This window comes from Pelobates fuscus, chromosome 4, assembly GCF_036172605.1.
Source record: "Pelobates fuscus isolate aPelFus1 chromosome 4, aPelFus1.pri, whole genome shotgun sequence".
NCBI lineage: Eukaryota > Metazoa > Chordata > Amphibia > Anura > Pelobatidae > Pelobates > Pelobates fuscus.
The window spans coordinates 10,466,149-10,492,503 of NC_086320.1; the positions used below are offsets into that span (position 1 = coordinate 10,466,149).

At 43.1% G+C, this 26,355-nt stretch overlaps 1 protein-coding gene across 1 annotated transcript in view; it reads right to left on the reverse strand.

Moving 5' to 3' along the window:
* Positions 1-26,355, reverse strand: part of GFUS (GDP-L-fucose synthase) — a 35,244-nt gene that overhangs the window by 1,194 nt on the left and 7,695 nt on the right. The window contains exons 5-9 of the mRNA XM_063450979.1: positions 13,841-13,974; positions 6,390-6,454; positions 5,157-5,223; positions 2,123-2,202; positions 60-159 (exon numbers count right to left, since the gene is read on the reverse strand). Coding sequence (XP_063307049.1) covers positions 60-159; positions 2,123-2,202; positions 5,157-5,223; positions 6,390-6,454; positions 13,841-13,974 — 446 coding nt within the window. The remainder of the gene's footprint in view (positions 1-59; positions 160-2,122; positions 2,203-5,156; positions 5,224-6,389; positions 6,455-13,840; positions 13,975-26,355) is intronic.

Genomic DNA, 26,355 nt, shown 5'->3' on the forward strand with positions numbered 1-26,355 from the left:
CATAACATAGCAAGGCACAGCAGCCAAGTATTAACTCATGGATCTGCCAACTGCGTTACCTTGATTGAAAGGCGTGAACTGAAATCCAGGAAGGTACTTTCTCAGTTTGCTGTTACTTGCCGTCTTTTTGAACTGCCCGTCAGATTTTGTGCTGTCAAACTGTTGTCAAGAGTTAATTAAGAAAAAATTGTTTATTTTCTGAGGGTGCAAGGGGCAATGGAGGGAAATATGCAACAAACATAGCTCATACCACAAGTTATACAACAAAATCTCCATTAAACGGCTGACTTGGATTAACCGCTGGACCTAGTTACGAAAATAAACAACAAACATGCATACATTATAATAAGACGGACGTTCCTTAACCTCCACCGTCACTATCACAGCATCTATCCCACCTACATCTCGACGTCTACTTTAATCACCATTTTCTCTCCTCTTTTAACCATCTGGCCCATCTACCTTCCCCATGGTGAAAGCCGATTTTACCGACTTGCCTTAGTTTGCCAGTTGCACATTTCCATTCCTGCTACTCCTGGACGACTATCTAGAAACCTTTATCTCGGTTACTCATTACTTCTTCTATCAGAAGGATATTCCAGGTATCTTACTACCCTTCGTTGTATGTAAAACTGTAATTAAATAGGACTCCGTCCCTGCTATCTGCAGGCTTTGTGCTCACTTTTTCTTTCTCTGACCATTATTTCCCACCCTTCCCCCCTCTCTCTCTCTTGGCACTACTGCTCTGTACATATATGTTTTCTATCATAGCTTATTCTGCAATGGACGAGTGCCGCCAACCACAAGATGGCATCCGGCACTCGCCAACCCCACTCAGCTGGCCGCACATGCTCTGTACGCGGCTGACTGGTGCTTATGTCACACGCGCTGGCCGCGCGTACACTCTCTTTCCCTATTTTTTGTTTGCCGAGTTCCGCCAGCCGCAAGATGGCTGCCGGCACTCGCCAAACCTTTTCTTTCAGCCAACCGCACGTCTGATGTGCGATCAGCTAACACCCCTGGGTGGACCCGCGTGCCTGTAAACATGCACGCTCCCTGCAAGGTCCGGCCCTCTTTCGTCATGCCAACAGGCGGACGAACTACCTTTCCATACTCCCCATGACGCTTACTACCCTCACGTCACGTGATGTTCTGTAAATTATTATTCCCACTCACTACACCTTCGTTTTTAAAGATGCTTGCACTCATAGCATGTCCTATACTTATATGCTTTATATATAGTTATCCTTTGTATATTTTTATGTGTTTGTCATATACTAATTCCTAATTGGCTAAATGCATTTTAAATCATTTGACCCCTATCTAAACATCCTTTGCCAGATTATTATTTTTATCCCATTTGAAGAAGCCACATATGGTGATAGGCGTAATGGTTTTAAATTGTGTAGTTTAGATCAATAAAAGTCTTTTGGTTACTTTGTTGTGCCAATCCTCTTTTTATTGCATTTTCTATGCACTTTTGTTTGGCATTTTACTGATCCTCAAAGCAATCCAAGGTGGGGATCATATTACCAACGCTTTACCAATAGAGCAGTGTTTCTGCTCTGTGCTTGTGAGTATTATTTTATCTACTTTTACATCATTGTTATCATAATTGAGAGCACTATTGTTGCCTTTTTTATTCCTCTTTGGAGCCTTAGATGACCAGACGGTGTTGACGGACACACGTTCTCTACACATCCCATAAGCGGGTATTATCCCGCTGTACGCCCTTCACACCAGAATTGGCTATAGCTCTTTTAAATGTGAGTTTTCTACCTCTTGCCACTATATTGTATTTAGGATTTTAGACTTATTGCACTATTGGTTGCCTCCGTTTCTCTTTTTGTCTCCATATACTAACAAACATCTTGAGACATTCTATCAAGTATCCCTGACTGTCTATTGTTACTCTAGTGAGACTTTTTATCTTTATTGGCACAGCCCTACTCCATCGAAGTAGGAGTTGTCGAAGGATTTGAGGGGTTCCCTTTGTTTGGGTTGCTGCCTATTTACATATTGTCTGTTAATTAGCGCTGACTTCCTGGTGTATTGTGTGCATTTTGTGCTCACTGGATCTGATACCCAGTAGCAATCCAAACATTGGCCATAAGAAGGATACGATCACTTCGCCCTTGAAGTCCACGGCGGAAACTATGCTTTCTGCAGCTTCCTTTATAGACACCTCATCCTCTTCACCAACTGTAACGACACGAGAATCAGCACATAATAAGCATCTAACATGAGGCAGACAGTCTGCGTACAACTGGAACTGAGTATACACTAACAAGGTGCTGTGTGCTGGAACTGAGTATACACTAACAGAGCGCTGTGTGCTGGAACTGAGTATAGACAAGGAGAGAGCTGTGTGTGCTGGAACTGAGTATACACAAGGAGAGAGCTGTGTGTGCTGGAACTGAGTATACACAAGGAGAGCGCTGTGTGTGCTGGAACTGAGTATACACAAGGAGAGCACTGTGTGTGCTGGAACTGAGTATACACAAGGAGAGCGCTATGTGTGCTGGAACTGAGTATACACAAGGAGAGCACTGTGTGTGCTGGAACTGAGTATACACAAGGAGAGCGCTATGTGTGCTGGAACTGAGTATACACAAGGAGAGCACTGTGTGTGCTGGAACTGAGTATACACAAGGAGAGCGCTGTGCGTGCTGGAACTGAGTATACACAAGGAGAGAGCTGTGTGTGCTGGAACTGAGTATACACAAGGAGAGAGCTGTGTGTGCTGGAACTGAGTATACACAAGGAGAGCGCTGTGTGTGCTGGAACTGAGTATACACAAGGAGAGAGCTGTGTGTGCTGGAACTGAGTATATACAAGGAGAGCGCTGTGTGTGCTGGAACTGAGTATACACAAGGAGAGAGCTGTGTGCTGGAACTGAGTATACACAAGGAGAGAGCTGTGTGTGCTGGAACTGAGTATACACAAGGAGAGCGCTGTGTGTGCTGGAACTGAGTATACACAAGGAGAGCGCTGTGTGCTGGAACTGAGTATACACAAGGAGAGCGCTGTGTGCTGGAACTGAGTATACACAAGGAGAGCGCTGTGTGTGCTGGAACTGAGTATACACAAGGAGAGAGCTGTGTGTGCTGGAACTGAGTATACACAAGGAGAGCGCTGTGTGTGCTGGAACTGAGTATACACAAGGAGAGAGCTGTGTGTGCTGGAACTGAGTATACACAAGGAGAGCACTGTGTGTGCTGGAACTGAGTATACACTAACAAGGTGCTGTGTGCTGGAACTGAGTATACACAAGGAGAGCGCTGTGTGTGCTGGAACTGAGTATACACAAGGAGAGCGCTGTGTGTGCTGGAACTGAGTATATACAAGGAGAGCGCTGTGTGTGCTGGAACTGAGTATACACAAGGAGAGAGCTGTGTGTGCTGGAACTGAGTATACACAAGGAGAGCACTGTGTGTGCTGGAACTGAGTATACACAAGGAGAGCGCTGTGTGCTGGAACTGAGTATACACAAGGACAGCGCTGTGTGCTGGAACTGAGTATACACAAGGAGAGCGCTGTGTGTGCTGGAACTGAGTATACACAAGGAGAGCGCTGTGTGTGCTGGAACTGAGTATACACAAGGAGAGCACTGTGTGTGCTGGAACTGAGTATACACAAGGAGAGAGCTGTGTGTGCTGGGACTGAGTATACACAAGGAGAGAGCTGTGTGTGCTGGAACTGAGTATACACAAGGAGAGAGCTGTGCGTGCTGGAACTGAGTATACACAAGGAGAGAGCTGTGTGTGCTGGAACTGAGTATACACAAGGAGAGAGCTGTGCGTGCTGGAACTGAGTATACACAAGGAGAGAGCTGTGTGTGCTGGAACTGAGTATACACAAGGAGAGAGCTGTGTGCTGGAACTGAGTATACACAAGGAGAGCACTGTGTGTGTTGGAACTGAGTATACACAAGGAGAGAGCTGTGTGTGCTGGAACTGAGTATACACAAGGAGAGCACTGTGTGTGCTGGAACTGAGTATACACAAGGAGACAGCTGTGTGTGCTGGAACTGAGTATACACAAGGAGAGCGCTGTGTGTGCTGGAACTGAGTATACACAAGGAGAGCGCTGTGTGTGCTGGAACTGAGTATACACAAGGAGAGAGCTGTGTGTGCTGGAACTGAGTATACACAAGGAGAGAGCTGTGTGTGCTGGAACTGAGTATACACAAGGAGAGCGCTGTGTGTGCTGGAACTGAGTATACACAAGGAGACAGCTGTGTGTGCTGGAACTGAGTATACACAAGGAGAGAGCTGTGTGTGCTGGAACTGAGTATACACAAGGAGAGCGCTGTGTGTGCTGGAACTGAGTATACACAAGGAGAGCGCTGTGTGTGCTGGAACTGAGTATACACTAACAGAGCGCTGTGTGCTGGAACTGAGTATACACAAGGAGAGCGCTGTGTGTGCTGGAACTGAGTATACACAAGGAGAGCGCTGGGGGGGCTGGAACTGAGTATACACAAGGAGAGCGCTGTGTGTGCTGGAACTGAGTATACACAAGGAGAGAGCTGTGTGTGCTGGAACTGAGTATACACAAGGAGAGCGCTGTGTGTGCTGGAACTGAGTATACACAAGGAGAGCGCTGTGCGTGCTGGAACTGAGTATACACTAACAGAGCGCTGTGTGCTGGAACTGAGTATACACAAGGAGAGCGCTGTGTGTGCTGGAAATGAGTATACACAAGGAGAGAGCTGTGTGTGCTGGAACTGAGTATACACAAGGAGAGCGCTGTGTGTGCTGGAACTGAGTATACACAAGGAGAGCGCTGTGCGTGCTGGAACTGAGTATACACTAACAGAGCGCTGTGTGCTGGAACTGAGTATACACAAGGAGAGCGCTGTGTGTGCTGGAACTGAGTATACACAAGGAGAGCGCTGTGTGTGCTGGAACTGAGTATACACAAGGAGAGCGCTGTGTGTGCTGGAACTGAGTATACACAAGTAGAGCGCTGTGTGTGCTGGAACTGAGTATACACAAGGAGAGCTGTGCGTGCTGGAACTGAGTATACACCAACAGAGCGCTGTGTGCTGGAACTGAGCATACACTAACAGAGGGCTGTGCGTGGGTAGGGTGGAGACGGTCTGTCCGCACAGGGCGCTGTCGGTCAGTCTGTACGAGGTGGACTCTTCTTACCGGAAAGGATGATGGGATCCACCTCATTGTATTCTCTGAGGACCCAGATAAACAGCCGCGCCAGATCCTAGGAGAGAAGAAATTGGTTACAGCAGGGATGGAAATATCAAAGGTTTAATTGTGTGACGGGACACCCAATCAGGGTCTTGCTAACAGCCTTCCCTAGCTGCTGAGGTATAGTGGGCATGACCGGGAAATCTTATTCAGCCTGTTAGAACTCTGTGCCGGATCGGGGGCAAGCCACATCCCGCTGAACTTTGGACTTCCACCGAATTCGAGCTAGCAATATCCGATCCGGGCGCTTTTCGGACACAATGGGCGCTCCAGGAAGACCTTTCTGGGTCTGTATGGCATGTGTGGGTTCCTATAGGTTTTTTATGTTTTATATTTTTATGCTTAGTCATGCTGACACAAGAGATTCATGGGCATGTTGTGGGAGTGTTCTGGGCGTGCTTGTCTGTACCCTTGCTGTGTATATAAGTGGGTCTTCTTTACCCTTCACTAAGCCTCTAGTGTTTGGGTGATACCGCGGTAACCTGTGGAAGAAGCTATAATCACTCTGGAGCTGATCACAACTGGAAGGGGTGACCTAGGCGGTAGGAGCCCATCTTCAGAAGGGGACACCACCACACTCACTGCACGGCAAAGTGGGAGGGGCGCCAGCTCACTGCATCGCAAAGTGGGAGGGGCGCCAGCTCGCTGCGTCGCAAAGTGGGAGGGGCGCCAGCTCGCTGCGTCGCAAAGTGGGAGGGGCGCCAGCTCGCTGCGTCGCAAAGTGGGAGGGGCGCCAGCTCGCTGCGTCGCAAAGTGGGAGGGGCGCCAGCTGTTTACTTTATAAGTAATGTTGGGGCAAGCTCGCCGCCGAATCCAGAGTAACTAGATGAGCTATTTAAAAACATGGAATCGAATATTTACATATTATGGGCACCACGAAAGAAGTGTTTAAATCCTCATTAAATTATAAAACCAGAAGAAGAAAAAAAATGGTGACTAGATAACAAATTATATATATAATATTACCTTTCTGTTTACACCTGTTAAACATAACTTTATCGAACAATAAACACCCCACCTCCCTCTCATCCCCCGACATATATCACATCACACACAATGACAAACAAACACAACGCTAGCTTTCAGATCGCAGGAAAATGACAAGAAAGAACCCAGACAATGGAAACATTCTGGAAATCAGACTCTTTTACTGCAATAAGTGTAGCCACAAACCCTTACCAGAGAATATATGAACTGCCTTCGTGGTTTGCCCGTTCCCCAAATGGAGAGCGGCGTGCCGTTCACTGGAGGAAGGACAAGAAACGATAATTAATTATATAAACAACATATAAAGTACCTTTACCACCAGAAATCAAATCCTATAATATCCTGACTTTACGCATCGCAGACTTTGAGACAGAGGATAATGTAACAGATGGATTGTTAAACCTCAGGCTCTACGACAGCAGTACATTTATATAACTCCATATAATCTATATCTGAATCCAACCATGCAGAGTCACTTTGTAAGTTTAGATTTATCCCCAGTTATCCTCTATGGCTCAAATACAGTAAATATAAAGAGTCACTTCTCTAAAATGTACACCACTGAATAAAACACGGAAAATAAACAATAATAATATTACTTTTATTAACAATAACCTTTTTGCCCTCCATTTTAAATTTTTATAAAATTTTAGCTATTGCGTAATGAAACAATTTCATGTCTCCTCCTCTCTGTCTGCTCTCACATTGCTGACTGGCAGGTGTAAAGGGCGGAGCTTATAACAATGATTGACAGGGAGCTAAGATGGAGGTGGCTCTCTCTATACTGACTGTCAGGTGCAAAGGGGGTGGAGCTTATAACAATGATTGACAGGGAGCTAAGATGGAGGTGGCTCTCTCTATGCTGACTCCCAGGTGTAAAGGGCGGAGCTTATAACAATGATTGACAGGGAGCTAAGATGGAGGTGGCTCTCTCTATACTGACTGCCAGGTGCAAAGGGCGGGGCTTATAACAATGATTGACAGGGAGCTAAGATGGAGGTGGCTCTCTCTATACTGACTGCCAGGTGTAAAGGGCGGAGCTTATAACAATGACTGACAGGGAGCTAAGATGGAGGTGGCTCTCTCTATGCTGACTCCCAGGTGTAAAGGGCGGAGCTTATAACAATGATTGACAGGGAGCTAAGATAGAGGTGGCTCTCTCTATACTTACTGCCAGGTGTAAAGGGCGGAGCTTATAACAATGATTGACAGGGAGCTAAGATGGAGGTGGCTCTCTCTATACTGACTGCCAGGTGTAAAGGGCAGAGCTTATAACAATGACTGACAGGGAGCTAAGATGGAGGTGGCTCTCTCTATACTGACTGACAGGTGTAAAGGGCGGAGCTTATAACAATGATTGACAGGGAGCTAAGATGGAGCAGGCTCTCTCTATACTGGCTGCCAGGTGTAACAATGATTGACAGGGAGCTAAGATGGAGGTGGCTCTCTCTATACTGACTGCCAGGTGTAAAGGGCGGAGCTTATAACAATGATTGACAGGGAGCTAAGATGGAGGTGGCTCTCTCTATACTGACTGCCAGGTGTAAAGGGCGGAGCTTATAACAATGACTGACAGGGAGCTAAGATGGAGGCGGCTCTCTCTATACTGACTGCCAGGTGTAAAGGGCGGAGCTTATAACAATGATTGACAGGGAGCTAAGATGGAGGTGGCTCTCTCTATACTGACTGCCAGGTGTAAAGGGCAGAGCTTATAACAATGATTGACAGGGAGCTAAGATGGACGTGGCTCTCTCTATACTGACTGCCTGATGTAAAGGGCGGTGCTTATAACAATGATTGACAGGGAGCTAAGATGGAGGTGGCTCTCTCTATACTGACTGCCAGGTGTAAAGGGCAGAGCTTATAACAATGATTGACAGGGAGCTAAGATGGAGGTGGCTCTCTCTATACTGACTGCCAGGTGTAAAGGGCGGTGTGGCGAAACCAACTTCGCCACTGTGGGCTGGAGAAGCCTGGCTGCTAGCCTCCTGCCCGCTGACTATGGCCCCTGGACATATTGCACTTTAAAGACTATATTTGGGCATGTACTAATTTATATTGCTGCTACTGGCCCTTTAAAATCAGCGATGGACATTTTGGGACTACTGTCCCTTTAAGACTGTGAAGCATATCCTATTGTACTGCCTGTATATTGTATATGTATTTATGTATGCAGTTAACCTGGGTTATATATATATGCAGCCTTCATCTGATTGTTCGGTAGAATCACTCCATTCCTTGTATTGAGGAAACTACCGAACAACCAGACCACCCAGGACTAAGTGTGCCTCCAATTACCGTTTGCAACAATGTTGCAAACGGGTAATTGGCAATCCGTGCAGTGTGGTCTTTGTCCTCTGGGTGGCCGCCATTCAGGAAACCAACACGCGGCGGCGGCCATCTTTAACTACCGAACAGCGGTGTTTTGCCGTCGAGTGTCTGGAACTGAAATCGGACACTCGACTAGGCAAACACCGCTGAGACCTCCAGACTTCCAGGATTTCGTGGGGAAACTACCGAACGGCCCGCCGTTCGGTAGAAAGAAACGTACGAACTATGGGAATTCATACGAACTCCCCTTAGTCTCTATAACACCAGTAATTCGTATGTTTCATTCACCTGTTTGTGACCGACCGCAGGGCCAAAATGCATGGAACTGTTTTCGGATACTTTACCCATGCGGTCGGTCAATACTTTAAAGTCCCATAACTCCTGAACCATTTATCCGAATGGGCTGATTCTTGCATATGTTGTCCCCCTGAATAAGGGCTATCAGGGGATACCTGTTTTGGAAGTGTAGCATATGTATTTGGGGTACATCCAGGAATTGGGGAAAAAGGTGTACAGTATAATTGTGTTAAGTGTTAATCTAAGGGGAGGAAATGTGTGGGAGGTACATCCATGTGATTGGTTAATTTCATCCTCCCCCTGGGAGTGTCCTGTATGTACTTGTTGGTAATAAAAGCCAGACTGGGTGTCCCAGTTTTGAGTTCCTGCTTAACCCTCAAAATGAAGTGTCGTCTCGGTCTTTGGGGGAATGGGATTGTATGCCGACTGCCAAGAGTGTAAGCCGATGTCTGCTTTTCTTGTTCAGCTGTCCCAGTGTTCGTGTGGTTCCAGTCGGGAGAATGGTGTTTGCAGTAGCTGCCCGTGCATCTGGAAAGGGGATTATCGCCTAAACTGGGTTTTATCCTCTTGTAAGTGAAACGGTCCGTTACAATTGGTGGCAAGCGGCGGGATCGTTCCTACAACCAGAGGGACAGCTACAGACAACACCATTCCTGGATTACAAAGTGAGGGCAACGCCAGTACCCGTACAGCGCCCCTATCTACAAGGAACCAACTGCAGCAGAGCAAGCATGGCACCCAGCTACACTCAAGAGGCGTATGACAGAGAGGTCACCGCGGTGCTGGCTATATGCGGACCCAACCTCTCAGAGGATCTAATACAGCGTGTGAAGAAAGCAGTGCGAGAGTACTTGCCGTGGGAATCAGAGCGGGCCAGGGGGTTTGCAGACCTCCCTCCCCAGCGGCAATGTGTGGCCCAGGGAGCTGATGGTGTCGTCCATCCTCCCCAGCAGCCGTGTGTGTCCAAGGGAGCCGAAGGTGCAGTCCTTCCTCCCCAGCGGCAGGCTGAGTTACAGGGGGCAGAGGTTGTTGTTCCTGCCCCCCAGCAGCAAAGGGATATGCCAAGAAGGCAGTGTGAAGTGAAGGGAGAGGAGAGCAGCGTCCTCCCTCCCCAGCGGCAATGTGTGCCCCAGGGAGCTGATGGTGTCGTCCATCCTCCCCAGCAGCCGTGTGTGTCCAAGGGAGCCGAAGGTGCAGTCCTTCCTCCCCAGCGGCAGGCTGAGTTACAGGGGGCAGAGGTTGTTGTTCCTGCCCCCCAGCAGCAAAGGGATATGCCAAGAAGGCAGTGTGAAGTGAAGGGAGAGGAGAGCAGCGTCCTCCCTCCCCAGCGGCAATGTGTGCCCCAGGGAGCTGATGGTGTCGTCCATCCTCCCCAGCAGCCGTGTGTGTCCAAGGGAGCCGAAGGTGCAGTCCTTCCTCCCCAGCGGCAGGCTGAGTTACAGGGGGCAGAGGTTGTTGTTCCTGCCCCCCAGCAGCAAAGTGATATGCCAAGAAGGCAGTGTGAAGGGAAGGGAGAGGAGAGCAGCGTCCTCCCTCCCCAGCGGCAATGTGTGCCCCAGGGAGCTGATGGTGTCGTCCATCCTCCCCAGCAGCCGTGTGTGTCCAAGGGAGCCGAAGGTGCAGTCCTTCCTCCCCAGCGGCAGGCTGAGTTACAGGGGGCAGAGGTTGTTGATCCTGCCCCCCAGCAGCAAAGTGAGATGCCAAGACGGCAGTGTGAAGCAAAGGGAGAGGAGAGCAGCGTCCTCCCTCCCCAGCGGCAGTGCGTGCCCCAGGGAGCTGATGGTGTCGTCCATCCTCCCCAGCGGCAGTGTGTCCTGCAGGGAGCAGAGACAGTCAGTCTCGCACCCCAGCAGCCGGACAAGAGAATGAAAGGGGAGACAGCTGGTCCCCCTTTCCACCAGCAGAGAGAGTGGCAGGGAGAGGAGCCTGCTAACCCCCCTCCCCAGCGGCAGTTTACCGTCCAGAGAGAGGAGCTTGTTACACCCTCTCTCCAGCGGCAGCCTAACCCACCAAGGGGAGATGTTAAGCCCCACATCTGTGCAGATGGGACCGTAGTCTCTGCACTTACAGCACAAGGGATAGGGACGGTCGGTCCTGTCCCCCAGCCACAGAGCGATATATCTAAAGGGGAGACAGTCGGTCTCCAGCAGCCAGGCTCCCACCAGACTACTCCCGTGGTAGTGCTGGCAACAGGACAGAGTACCGCTGGTCTCTGCCCCCTCAGCAACCCACCAAGGCAACCTATCAGTCTCTCACCCAGCCGTGGGGAGGCACCTGAACTTGGACAAAATTCTCCCTCACCCAGGTGTGGTAACTGTTTATTATGGGTGGGCTGCTCTACTACTTCTGTTCTGTGGGTGGGTTGCTGGACTAACCAGGGCACTGACCGGCAGGAGGTCAGATACCCTGTTAGTCTAATTGGTAAAGGGGAGAATTGTGGCGAAACCAACTTCGCCACTGTGGGCTGGAGAAGCCTGGCTGCTAGCCTCCTGCCCGCTGACTATGGCCCCTGGACATATTGCACTTTAAAGACTATATTTGGGCATCTACTAATTTATATTGCTGCTACTGGCCCTTTAAAATCAGCGATGGACATTTTGGGACTACTGTCCCTTTAAGACTGTGAAGCATATCCTATTGTACTGCCTGTATATTGTATATGTATTTATGTATGCAGTTAACCTGGGTTATATATATATGCAGCCTTCATCTGATTGTTCGGTAGAATCACTCCATTCCTTGTATTGAGGAAACTACCGAACAACCAGACCACCCAGGACTAAGTGTGCCTCCAATTACCGTTTGCAACAATGTTGCAAACGGGTAATTGGCAATCCGTGCAGTGTGGTCTTTGTCCTCTGGGTGGCCGCCATTCAGGAAACCAACACGTGGCGGCGGCCATCTTTAACTACCGAACAGCGGTGTTTTGCCGTCGAGTGTCTGGAACTGAAATCGGACACTCGACTAGGCAAACACCGCTGAGACCTCCAGACTTCCAGGATTTCGTGGGGAAACTACCGAACGGCCCGCCGTTCGGTAGAAAGAAACGTACGAACTAGGGGATTCATACGAACTCCCCTTAGTCTCTATAACACCAGTAATTCGTATGTTTCATTCACCTGTTTGTGACCGACCGCAGGGCCAAAATGCATGGAACTGTTTTCGGATACTTTACCCATGCGGTCGGTCAATACTTTAAAGTCCCATAAAGTACCTGAACCATTTATCCGAATGGGCTGATTCTTGCATATGTTGTCCCCCTGAATAAGGGCTATCAGGGGATACCTATTTTGGAGGTGTAGCATATGTATTTGGGGTACATCCAGGAATTGGGGAAAAAGGTGTACAGTATAATTGTGTTAAGTGTTAATCTAAGGGGAGGAAATGTGTGGGAGGTACATCCATGTGATTGGTTAATTTCATCCTCCCCCTGGGAGTGTCCTGTATGTACTTGTTGGTAATAAAAGCCAGACTGGGTGTCCCAGTTTTGAGTTCCTGCTTAACCCTCAAAATGAAGTGTCGTCTCGTTCTTGGGGGGGATTGGATTGTAAGCTGACTGCCAAGAGTGTAAGCCGATTGTATGCTTTTCTTGTTCAGCTGTTCCAGTTCGGAGTGTTATTTCGTATCCAGATCGGGAGTGTGGTGTTCTGCAGTAGCTGTGCCTGTATCCAGAAAAGGGGATTATCGCCTAAACGGATTTTTCCCCTTTCATGCTGAAACGGTCCGTTACAGGCGGAGCTTATAACAATGATTGACAGGGAGCTAAGATGGAGCAGGCTCTCTCTATACTGACTGACAGGTGTAAAGGGCAGAGCTTATAACAATGATTGACAGGGAGCTAAGATGGAGGTGGCTCTCTCTATACTGGCTGCCAGGTGTAAAGGGCGGAGCTTATAACAATGACTGACAGGGAGCTAAGATGGAGGCGGCTCTCTCTATGCTGACTGCCAGGTGTAAAGGGCGGAGCTTATAACAATGATTGACAGGGAGCTAAGATGGAGGTGGCTCTCTCTATACTGACTGACAGGTGTAAAGGGCAGAGCTTATAACAATGATTGACAGGGAGCTAAGATGGAGGTGGCTCTCTCTATACTGACTGCCAGGTGTAAAGGGCAGAGCTTATAACAATGATTGACTGGGAGCTAAGGTGGAGGCGGCTCTCTCTATACTGACTGCCAGGTGTAAAGGGCGGAGCTTATAACAATGATTGACAGGGAGCTAAGATGGAGGTGGCTCTCTATACTGACTGCCAGGTGTAAAGGGCGGAGCTTATAACAATGATTGACAGGGAGCTAAGATGGAGGTGGCTCTCTCTATACTGACTGCCAGGTGTAAAGGGCGGAGCTTAGAACAATGATTGACAGGGAGCTAAGATGGAGGTTGCTCTCTCTACACTGACTGCCAGGTGTAAAGGGCGGAGCTTATAACAATAATTGACAGGGAGCTAAGGTGGAGGTGGCTCTCTCTATGCTGACTGCCAGGTGTAAAGGGCGGAGCTTATAACAATGATTGACAGGGAGCTAAGATGGAGGTGGCTCTCTCTATACTGACTGCCAGGTGTAAAGGGCGGAGCTTAGAACAATGATTGACAGGGAGCTAAGATGGAGGAGGCTCTCTCTATACTGACTGCCAGGCGTAAAGGGCGGAGCTTATAACAATGATTGACAGGGAGCTAAGATGGAGGAGGCTCTCTCTATACTGACTGCCAGGCGTAAAGGGCGGAGCTTATAACAATGATTGACAGGGAGCTAAGATGGAGGCGCCCAGTTACAGGATAGAGAGATGTGGATTTTTAAATGTAACTTTCTTTTTCATACCTCACACATATATCAGTTAAATAAAGGAATACGTAAACATAATATTAAATATCCTGGAAAGTGATTGTTCCCCTTTAAACTGACAGAATAAAATATCAAACATATTAAATAAACTTAGGTTTAAATATCTGGTCTAATCACTGCGCACTTTCACTCACTGCGGGAGGTGAGAGTATATCCGAGCCGATAAATACTTACATTTAGCGAGATAAACCTTATGAATAAGTCCTGGCAACACATGTCCGTCTTCGATGTTAAAGTTATCGTGAGGCCCAAACACATTGGTTGGAATGACAGAGGTGAACGTGCAGCCGTGCTGTTCATGATAAGCCCTGCACAATGAGAAACCCGCAGATAGTGAACTGGGGGGGGGAGGTGAAAGGGACCCCATTATCAATACAAGGTTTATTGCACACAGAACGTGTATATACCATGCATGCCTGCAGCGGCAGGGATAGGGTTAACACAAATACAAAGTTACCATCAATGAAGGAGCGTATGTACTAAACGTAAGTTCGCAATGGGTCCAATAGAAAGAATTAAAGGACAACTGACATCAAATATTTACTTTTCATTTTTTTTTTTTAAGTTTATTACATTTAATGAAACTGATATTTTTTAACCTGGCTGAGCGGCCATGTTGGGTCAGCCTGGTTTACTGTTATCTAACCAACTGCTGCTCAACCTAACTTGCTGCCTTTGCCGGTTCACACAGAGCAATCACAGCGGCAGCAAGTTAGGTTGAGCAGCAGTTGGTCAGATAACAATAGAGTCTAATCCAACATGGCCGCTCAGCCAGGTAAAATGGCATTTTCAGATATTACGTTTAAATGTAATAAACTTTAAAAAATAAAAATGATGATAGCTGTCCTTATTCCAAATTAAAATTTACCAAAAAAAAGTCATACATTAAGACATCTTTACATTTAATATCTAAAGCGGCACTGTCACGCCAAACCTCCCTTTTCCCCATCGCTTCCTTTTCTCTCCCTCCCTCGGAATCTATTTTTCTTTTCCTCAATATACTTTTTTTTTTTTAAAACATAAGATGAAGTATGGACTACTTTGTCTTGTGTTTTTTTCCCCAAGCCTGACTTTCTCTGACACAACGGAGAGCTTTAAGTCAGCTCCATTTCCTACGCCAAATAAAGTTTTCCCACAATACTCACCATAATCCACGTTCTCGGGTGAACACCATTTGCCATTTCCGAACATCCTCTAATTTAGACTAGGGCGCCGGCGAATTGACCAAATTTCATCCAAACAGAATGTCCAAGTTTCATGCCAGTAGATGTCTCCATCTTGTTAAATATAATAGGTGCCTCACCATGGGGGCATCAGGGCCCTGTGCTAGGTCCCCCTTTATTGGATTTGGATTGGGGGTCTTTTTTTACAATATAGAGTAAAGGGAGGCATGGGGAGAGCGAGCCCTGCTTCTATCTATCTATGGATTTATATAGTGTATAAACAGAGCGAGCCCTGCTTCTATCTATCTATGGATTTATATAGTGTATAAACAGAGCGAGCCCTGCTTCTATCCATCTATGGATTTATATAGTGTATAAACAGAGCGAGCCCAGCTTCTATCTATGGATTTATATAGTGTATAAACAGAGCGAGCCCTGCTTCTATCTATCTATGGATTTATATAGTGTATAAACAGAGCGAGCCCTGCTTCTATCTATCTATGGATTTATATAGTGTATAAACAGAGCGAGCCCTGCTTCTATCTATCTATGGATTTATATAGTGTATAAACAGAGCGAGCCCTGCTTCTATCTATCTATGGATTTATATAGTGTATAAACAGAGCGAGCCCTGCTTCTATCTATGGGTTTATATAGTGTATAAACAGAGCGAGCCCTGCTTCTATCTATCTATGGATTTATATAGTGTATAAACAGAGCGAGCCCTGCTTCTATCTATCTATGGATTTATATAGTGTATAAACAGAGCGAGCCCTGCTTCTATCTATGGGTTTATATAGTGTATAAACAGAGCGAGCCCTGCTTCTATCTATCTATGGATTTATATAGTGTATAAACAGAGCGAGCCCTGCTTCTATCTATCTATGGATTTATATAGTGTATAAACAGAGCGAGCCCTGCTTCTATCTATGGATTTATATAGTGTATAAACAGAGCGAGCCCTGCTTCTATCTATGGATTTATATAGTATATAAACAGAGCGAGCCCTGCTTCTATCTATCTATCTATCTATCTATCTATGGATTTATATAGTGTATAAACAGAGCGAGCCCTGCTTTTATCTATCTATGGATTTATATAGTGTATAAACAGAGCGAGCCCTGCTTCTATCTATCTATGGATTTATATAGTGTATAAACAGAGCGAGCCCTGCTTCTATCTATCTATGGATTTATATAGTGTATAAACAGAGCGAGCCCTGCTTCTATCTATCTATCTATCTATGGATTTATATAGTGTATAAACAGAGCGAGCCCTGCTTCTATCTATCTATCTATCTATGGATTTATATAGTGTATAAACAGAGCGAGCCCTGCTTCTATCTATCTATCTATCTATGGATTTATATAGTGTATAAACAGAGCGAGCCCTGCTTCTATCTATCTATCTATCTATGGATTTATATAGTGTATAAACAGAGCGAGCCCTGCTTCTATCTATCTATCTATCTATGGATTTATATAGTGTATAAACAGAGCGAGCCCTGCTTCTATCTATCTATCTATCTATCTATCTATCGATTTATATAGTGTATAAACAGAGCGAGCCCTGCTTCTATCTATCTATGGATTTATATAGTGTATAAACAGAGCGAGCCCTGCTTCTATCTATGGATTTATATAGTGTATAAACAGAGCGAGCCCTGCTTCTATCTTTCTATGGATTTATATAGTGTATAAACAGAGCGAGCCCTGCTTCTATCTATCTATGGATTTATATAGTGTATAAACAGAGCGAGCCCTGCTTCTATCTCTCTATGGGTTTATATAGTGTATAAACAGAGCGAGCCCTGCTTCTATCTATGGATTTATATAGTGTATAAACAGAGCGAGCCCTGCTTCTATCTATCTATGGATTTATATAGTGTATAAACAGAGCGAGCTCTGCTTCTATCTATCGATGGATTTATATAGTGTATAAACAGAGCGAGCCCTGCTTCTATCTAGGGATTTATATAGTGTATAAACAGAGCGAGCCCTGCTTCTATCTAGGGATTGATATAGTGTATAAACAGAGCGAGCCCTGCTTCTATCTATCTATCTATGGATTTATATAGTGTATAAACAGAGCGAGCCCTGCTTCTATCTATCTATCTATGGATTTATATAGTGTATAAACAGAGCGAGCCCTGCTTCTATCTATGGATTTATATAGTGTATAAACAGAGCGAGCCCTGCTTCTATCTATCTATCTATGGATTTATATAGTGTATAAACAGAGCGAGCCCTGCTTCTATCTAGGGATTGATATAGTGTATAAACAGAGCGAGCCCAGCTTCTATCTAGGGATTTATATAGTGTATAAACAGAGCGAGCCCTGCTTCTATCTATCTATCTATGGATTTATATAGTGTATAAACAGAGCGAGCCCAGCTTCTATCTATCTATCTATGGATTTATATAGTGTATAAACAGAGCGAGCCCTGCTTCTATCTATCTATCTATGGATTTATATAGTGTATAAACAGAGCGAGCCCTGCTTCTATCTATGGATTTATATAGTGTATAAACAGAGCGAGCCCTGCTTCTATCTATCTATCTATCTATCTATGGATTTATATAGTGTATAAACAGAGCGAGCCCTGCTTCTATCTATCTATGGATTTATATAGTGTATAAACAGAGCGAGCCCTGCTTCTATCTATCTATGGATTATATAGTGTATAAACAGAGCGAGCCTTGCTTCTATCTAACTATGGATTTATATAGTGTATAAACAGAGTGAGCCCTGCTTCTATCTATCTATGGATTTATATAGTGTATAAACAGAGCGAGCCCTGCTCCTAACTATGGATTTATATAGTGTATAAACAGAGCGATCCTTGCTTCTATCTATCTATGGATTTATATAGTGTATAAACAGAGCGAGCCCTGCTTCTATCTATCTATGGATTTATATAGTGTATAAACAGAGCGAGCCCTGCTTCTATCTATCTACGGATTTATATAGTGTATAAACAGAGCAAGCCCTGCTTCTATCTATCTATGGATTTATATAGTGTATAAACAGAGCAAGCCCTGCTTCTATCTATCTATGGATTTATATAGTGTATAAACAGAGCGAGCCCTGCTTCTATCTATCTACGGATTTATATAGTGTATAAACAGAGCGAGTCCTGCTTCTATCTATCTATGGATTTATATAGTGTATAAACAGAGCGAGCCCTGCTTCTATCTATCTATGGATTTATATAGTGTATAAACAGAGCGAGCCCTGCTTCTATCTATGGATTTATATAGTGTATAAACAGAGCGAGCCCTGCTTCTATCTATCTATGGATTTATATAGTATATAAACAGAGCGAGCCCTGCTTCTATCTATCTACGGATTTATATAGTGTATAAACAGAGCGAGCCCTGCTTCTATCCATCTATGGATTTATATAGTGTATAAACAGAGCGAGCCCTGCTTCTATCTATCTATGGATTTATATAGTGTATAAACAGAGCGAGCCCTGCTTCTATCTATCTATGGATTTATATAGTGTATAAACAGAGCGAGCCCTGCTTCTATCTATGGATTTATATAGTCTATAAACAGAGCGAGCCCTGCTTCTATCTATCTATGGATTTATATAGTGTATAAACAGAGTGAGCCCTGCTTCTATCTATCTATGGATTTATATAGTGTATAAACAGAGCGAGCCCTGCTTCTATCTATCTATCTATCTATGGATTTATATAGTGTATAAACAGAGCGAGCCCTGCTTCTATCTATCTATGGATTTATATAGTGTATAAACAGAGCGAGCCCTGCTTCTATCTATCTATGGATTTATATAGTGTATAAACAGAGCGAGCCTTGCTTCTATCTAACTATGGATTTATATAGTGTATAAACAGAGCGAGCCCTGCTTCTATCTATCTATGGATTTATATAGTGTATAAACAGAGCGAGCCCTGCTTCTATCTATCTATCTATCTATGGATTTATATAGTGTATAAACAGAGCGAGCCCTGCTTCTATCTATCTATGGATTTATATAGTGTATAAACAGAGCGAGCCCTGCTTCTATCTATCTATGGATTTATATAGTGTATAAACAGAGCGAGCCCTGCTTCTATCTATCTATGGATTTATATAGTGTATAAACAGAGCGAGCCCTGCTTCTATCTATCTATGGATTTATATAGTGTATAAACAGAGCGAGCCCTGCTTCTATCTATCTATCTATGGATTTATATAGTGTATAAACAGAGCGAGCCCTGCTTCTATCTATCTATGGATTTATATAGTGTATCAACAGAGCGAGCCCTGCTTCTATCTATGGATTTATATAGTGTATAAACAGAGCGAGCCCTGCTTCTATCTATCTATGGATTTATATAGTGTATAAACAGAGCGAGCCCTGCTTCTATCTATCTATGGATTTATATAGTGTATAAACAGAGCGAGCCCTGCTTCTATCTATCCATGGATTTATATAGTGTATAAACAGAGCGAGCCCTGCTTCTATCTATCTATGGATTTATATAGTGTATAAACAGAGCGAGCCCTGCTTCTATCTATGGATTTATATAGTGTATAAACAGAGCGAGCCCTGCTTCTATCTATGGATTTATATAGTGTATACACAGAGCGAGTCCTGCTTCTATCTATCTATGGATTTATATAGTGTATAAACAGAGCGAGCCCTGCTTCTATCTATGGATTTATATAGTGTATACACAGAGCGAGTCCTGCTTCTATCTATCTATGGATTTATATAGTGTATAAACAGAGCGAGCCCTGCTTCTATCTATCTATCTATGGATTTATATAGTGTATAAACAGAGCGAGTCCTGCTTCTATCTATCTATGGATTTATATAGTGTATAAACAGAGCGAGCCCTGCTTCTATCTATGGATTTATATAGTGTATACACAAAGCTAGTCCTGCTTCTATCTATCTATGGATTTATATAGTGTATAAACAGAGCGAGCCCTGCTTCTATCTATCTATGGATTTATATAGTGTATAAACAGAGCGAGCCCTGCTTCTATCTATCTATCTATGGATTCATATAGTGTATAAACAGAGCGAGCCCTGCTTCTATCTATCTATCTATGGATTTATATAGTGTATAAACAGAGCGAGCCCTGCTTCTATCTATCTATCTATCTATGGATTTATATAGTGTATAAACAGAGCGAGCCCTGCTTCTATCTATCTATCTATCTATGGATTTATATAGTGTATAAACAGAGCGAGCCCTGCTTCTATCTATCTATCTATGGATTTATATAGTATATAAACAGAGCGAGCCCTGCTTCCATCTATCTATGGATTTATATAGTGTATAAACAGAGCGAGCCCTGCTTCTATCTATGGATTTATATAGTGTATAAACAGAGCGAGCCCTGCTTCTATCTATCTATCTATGGATTTATATAGTGTATAAACAGAGCGAGCCCTGCTTCTATCTATCTATCTATGGATTTATATAGTGTATAAACAGAGCGAGCCCTGCTTCTATCTATCTATGGATTTATATAGTGTATAAACAGAGCGAGCCCTGCTTCTATCTATCTATGGATTTATATAGTGTATAAACAGAGCGAGCCCTGCTTCTATCTATCTATGGATTTATATAGTGTATAAACAGAGCGAGCCCTGCTTCTATCTATCTATGGATTTATATAGTGTATAAACAGAGCGAGCCCTGCTTCTATCTATCTATGGATTTATATAGTGTATAAACAGAGCGAGCCCTGCTTCTATCTATCCATGGATTTATATAGTGTATAAACAGAGCGAGCCCTGCTTCTATCTATCTATGGATTTATATAGTGTATAAACAGAGCGAGCCCTGCTTCTATCTATCCATGGATTTATATAGTGTATAAACAGAGCGAGCCCTGCTTCTATCTATCCATGGATTTATATAGTGTATAAACAGAGCGAGCCCTGCTTCTATCTATGGATTTATATAATGTATAAACAGAGCGAGCCCTGCTTCTATCTATGGATTTATATAGTGTATACACAGAGCGAGTCCTACTTCTATCTATCTATGGATTTATATAGTGTATAAACAGAGCGAGCCCTGCTTCTATCTATCTATGGATTTATATAGTGTATAAACAGAGCGAGCCCTGCTTCTATCTATGGATTTATATAGTGTATAAACAGAGCGAGCCCTGCTTCTATCTATCTATGGATTTATATAGTGTATACACAGAGCGAGTCCTGCTTCTATCTATCTATCTATGGATTTATATAGTGTATAAACAGAGCGAGCCCTGCTTCTATCTATCTATCTATGGATTTATATAGTGTATAAACAGAGCGAGCCCTGCTTCTATCTATGGATTTATATAGTGTATAAACAGAGCGAGCCCTGCTTCTATCTATGGATTTATATAGTGTATAAACAGAGCGAGCCCTGCTTCTATCTATCTATGGATTTATATAGTGTATAAACAGAGCGAGCCCTGCTTCTATCTATCTATGGATTTATATAGTGTATAAACAGAGCGAGCCCTGCTTCTATCTATCTATGGATTTATATAGTGTATAAACAGAGCGAGCCCTGCTTCTATCTATCTATGGATTTATATAGTGTATAAACAGAGCGAGCCCTGCTTCTATCTATCTATGGGTTTATATAGTGTATAAACAGAGCGAGCCCTGCTTCTATCTATCTATGGATTTATATAGTGTATAAACAGAGCGAGCCCTGCTTCTATCTATCTATGGATTTATATAGTGTATAAACAGAGCGAGCCCTGCTTCTATCTATCTATGGATTTATATAGTGTATAAACAGAGCGAGCCCTGCTTCTATCTATCTATGGATTTATATAGTGTATAAACAGAGCGAGCCCTGCTTCTATCTATCTATGGATTTATATAGTGTATAAACAGAGCGAGCCCTGCTTCTATCTATCTATGGATTTATATAGTGTATAAACAGAGCGAGCCCTGCTTCTATCTATCTATGGATTTATATAGTGTATAAACAGAGCGAGCCCTGCTTCTATCTATCTATGGATTTATATAGTGTATAAACAGAGCGAGCTCTGCTTCTATCTATCTATGGATTTATATAGTGTATAAACAGAGCGAGCCCTGCTTCTATCTATCTATGGATTTATATAGTGTATAAACAGAGCGAGCCCTGCTTCTATCTATCTATGGGTTTATATAGTGTATAAACAGAGCGAGCCCTGCTTCTATCTATCTATGGATTTATATAGTGTATAAACAGAGCGAGCCCTGCTTCTATCTATCTATGGATTTATATAGTGTATAAACAGAGCGAGCCCTGCTTCTATCTATCTATGGATTTATATAGTGTATAAACAGAGCGAGCCCTGCTTCTATCTATCTATGGATTTATATAGTGTATAAACAGAGCGAGCCCTGCTTCTATCTATCTATGGATTTATATAGTGTATAAACAGAGCGAGCCCTGCTTCTATCTATCTATGGATTTATATAGTGTATAAACAGAGCGAGCCCTGCTTCTATCTATGGATTTATATAGTGTATAAACAGAGCTAGCCCTGCTTCTATCTATGGGTTTATATAGTGTATAAACAGAGCGAGCCCTGCTTCTATCTATCTATCTATCTATGGATTTATATAGTGTATAAACAGAGCGAGCCCTGCTTCTATCTATCTATCTATCTATGGATTTATATAGTGTATAAACAGAGCGAGCCCTGCTTCTATCTATCTATCTATCTATCTATCGATTTATATAGTGTATAAACAGAGCGAGCCCTGCTTCTATCTATCTATGGATTTATATAGTGTATAAACAGAGCGAGCCCTGCTTCTATCTATGGATTTATATAGTGTATAAACAGAGCGAGCCCTGCTTCTATCTTTCTATGGATTTATATAGTGTATAAACAGAGCGAGCCCTGCTTCTATCTATCTATGGATTTATATAGTGTATAAACAGAGCGAGCCCTGCTTCTATCTCTCTATGGGTTTATATAGTGTATAAACAGAGCGAGCCCTGCTTCTATCTATGGATTTATATAGTGTATAAACAGAGCGAGCCCTGCTTCTATCTATCTATGGATTTATATAGTGTATAAACAGAGCGAGCTCTGCTTCTATCTATCGATGGATTTATATAGTGTATAAACAGAGCGAGCCCTGCTTCTATCTAGGGATTTATATAGTGTATAAACAGAGCGAGCCCTGCTTCTATCTAGGGATTGATATAGTGTATAAACAGAGCGAGCCCTGCTTCTATCTATCTATCTATGGATTTATATAGTGTATAAACAGAGCGAGCCCTGCTTCTATCTATCTATCTATGGATTTATATAGTGTATAAACAGAGCGAGCCCTGCTTCTATCTATGGATTTATATAGTGTATAAACAGAGCGAGCCCTGCTTCTATCTATCTATCTATGGATTTATATAGTGTATAAACAGAGCGAGCCCTGCTTCTATCTAGGGATTGATATAGTGTATAAACAGAGCGAGCCCAGCTTCTATCTAGGGATTTATATAGTGTATAAACAGAGCGAGCCCTGCTTCTATCTATCTATCTATGGATTTATATAGTGTATAAACAGAGCGAGCCCAGCTTCTATCTATCTATCTATGGATTTATATAGTGTATAAACAGAGCGAGCCCTGCTTCTATCTATCTATCTATGGATTTATATAGTGTATAAACAGAGCGAGCCCTGCTTCTATCTATGGATTTATATAGTGTATAAACAGAGCGAGCCCTGCTTCTATCTATCTATCTATCTATCTATCGATTTATATAGTGTATAAACAGAGCGAGCCCTGCTTCTATCTATCTATGGATTTATATAGTGTATAAACAGAGCGAGCCCTGCTTCTATCTATCTATGGATTATATAGTGTATAAACAGAGCGAGCCTTGCTTCTATCTAACTATGGATTTATATAGTGTATAAACAGAGTGAGCCCTGCTTCTATCTATCTATGGATTTATATAGTGTATAAACAGAGCGAGCCCTGCTCCTAACTATGGATTTATATAGTGTATAAACAGAGCGATCCTTGCTTCTATCTATCTATGGATTTATATAGTGTATAAACAGAGCGAGCCCTGCTTCTATCTATCTATGGATTTATATAGTGTATAAACAGAGCGAGCCCTGCTTCTATCTATCTACGGATTTATATAGTGTATAAACAGAGCAAGCCCTGCTTCTATCTATCTATGGATTTATATAGTGTATAAACAGAGCAAGCCCTGCTTCTATCTATCTATGGATTTATATAGTGTATAAACAGAGCGAGCCCTGCTTCTATCTATCTACGGATTTATATAGTGTATAAACAGAGCGAGTCCTGCTTCTATCTATCTATGGATTTATATAGTGTATAAACAGAGCGAGCCCTGCTTCTATCTATCTATGGATTTATATAGTGTATAAACAGAGCGAGCCCTGCTTCTATCTATGGATTTATATAGTGTATAAACAGAGCGAGCCCTGCTTCTATCTATCTATGGATTTATATAGTATATAAACAGAGCGAGCCCTGCTTCTATCTATCTACGGATTTATATAGTGTATAAACAGAGCGAGCCCTGCTTCTATCCATCTATGGATTTATATAGTGTATAAACAGAGCGAGCCCTGCTTCTATCTATCTATGGATTTATATAGTGTATAAACAGAGCGAGCCCTGCTTCTATCTATCTATGGATTTATATAGTGTATAAACAGAGCGAGCCCTGCTTCTATCTATGGATTTATATAGTCTATAAACAGAGCGAGCCCTGCTTCTATCTATCTATGGATTTATATAGTGTATAAACAGAGTGAGCCCTGCTTCTATCTATCTATGGATTTATATAGTGTATAAACAGAGCGAGCCCTGCTTCTATCTATCTATCTATCTATGGATTTATATAGTGTATAAACAGAGCGAGCCCTGCTTCTATCTATCTATGGATTTATATAGTGTATAAACAGAGCGAGCCCTGCTTCTATCTATCTATGGATTTATATAGTGTATAAACAGAGCGAGCCTTGCTTCTATCTAACTATGGATTTATATAGTGTATAAACAGAGCGAGCCCTGCTTCTATCTATCTATGGATTTATATAGTGTATAAACAGAGCGAGCCCTGCTTCTATCTATCTATCTATCTATGGATTTATATAGTGTATAAACAGAGCGAGCCCTGCTTCTATCTATCTATGGATTTATATAGTGTATAAACAGAGCGAGCCCTGCTTCTATCTATCTATGGATTTATATAGTGTATAAACAGAGCGAGCCCTGCTTCTATCTATCTATGGATTTATATAGTGTATAAACAGAGCGAGCCCTGCTTCTATCTATCTATGGATTTATATAGTGTATAAACAGAGCGAGCCCTGCTTCTATCTATCTATCTATGGATTTATATAGTGTATAAACAGAGCGAGCCCTGCTTCTATCTATCTATGGATTTATATAGTGTATCAACAGAGCGAGCCCTGCTTCTATCTATGGATTTATATAGTGTATAAACAGAGCGAGCCCTGCTTCTATCTATCTATGGATTTATATAGTGTATAAACAGAGCGAGCCCTGCTTCTATCTATCTATGGATTTATATAGTGTATAAACAGAGCGAGCCCTGCTTCTATCTATCCATGGATTTATATAGTGTATAAACAGAGCGAGCCCTGCTTCTATCTATCTATGGATTTATATAGTGTATAAACAGAGCGAGCCCTGCTTCTATCTATGGATTTATATAGTGTATAAACAGAGCGAGCCCTGCTTCTATCTATGGATTTATATAGTGTATACACAGAGCGAGTCCTGCTTCTATCTATCTATGGATTTATATAGTGTATAAACAGAGCGAGCCCTGCTTCTATCTATGGATTTATATAGTGTATACACAGAGCGAGTCCTGCTTCTATCTATCTATGGATTTATATAGTGTATAAACAGAGCGAGCCCTGCTTCTATCTATCTATCTATGGATTTATATAGTGTATAAACAGAGCGAGTCCTGCTTCTATCTATCTATGGATTTATATAGTGTATAAACAGAGCGAGCCCTGCTTCTATCTATGGATTTATATAGTGTATACACAAAGCTAGTCCTGCTTCTATCTATCTATGGATTTATATAGTGTATAAACAGAGCGAGCCCTGCTTCTATCTATCTATGGATTTATATAGTGTATAAACAGAGCGAGCCCTGCTTCTATCTATCTATCTATGGATTCATATAGTGTATAAACAGAGCGAGCCCTGCTTCTATCTATCTATCTATGGATTTATATAGTGTATAAACAGAGCGAGCCCTGCTTCTATCTATCTATCTATCTATGGATTTATATAGTATATAAACAGAGCGAGCCCTGCTTCCATCTATCTATGGATTTATATAGTGTATAAACAGAGCGAGCCCTGCTTCTATCTATGGATTTATATAGTGTATAAACAGAGCGAGCCCTGCTTCTATCTATCTATCTATGGATTTATATAGTGTATAAACAGAGCGAGCCCTGCTTCTATCTATCTATCTATGGATTTATATAGTGTATAAACAGAGCGAGCCCTGCTTCTA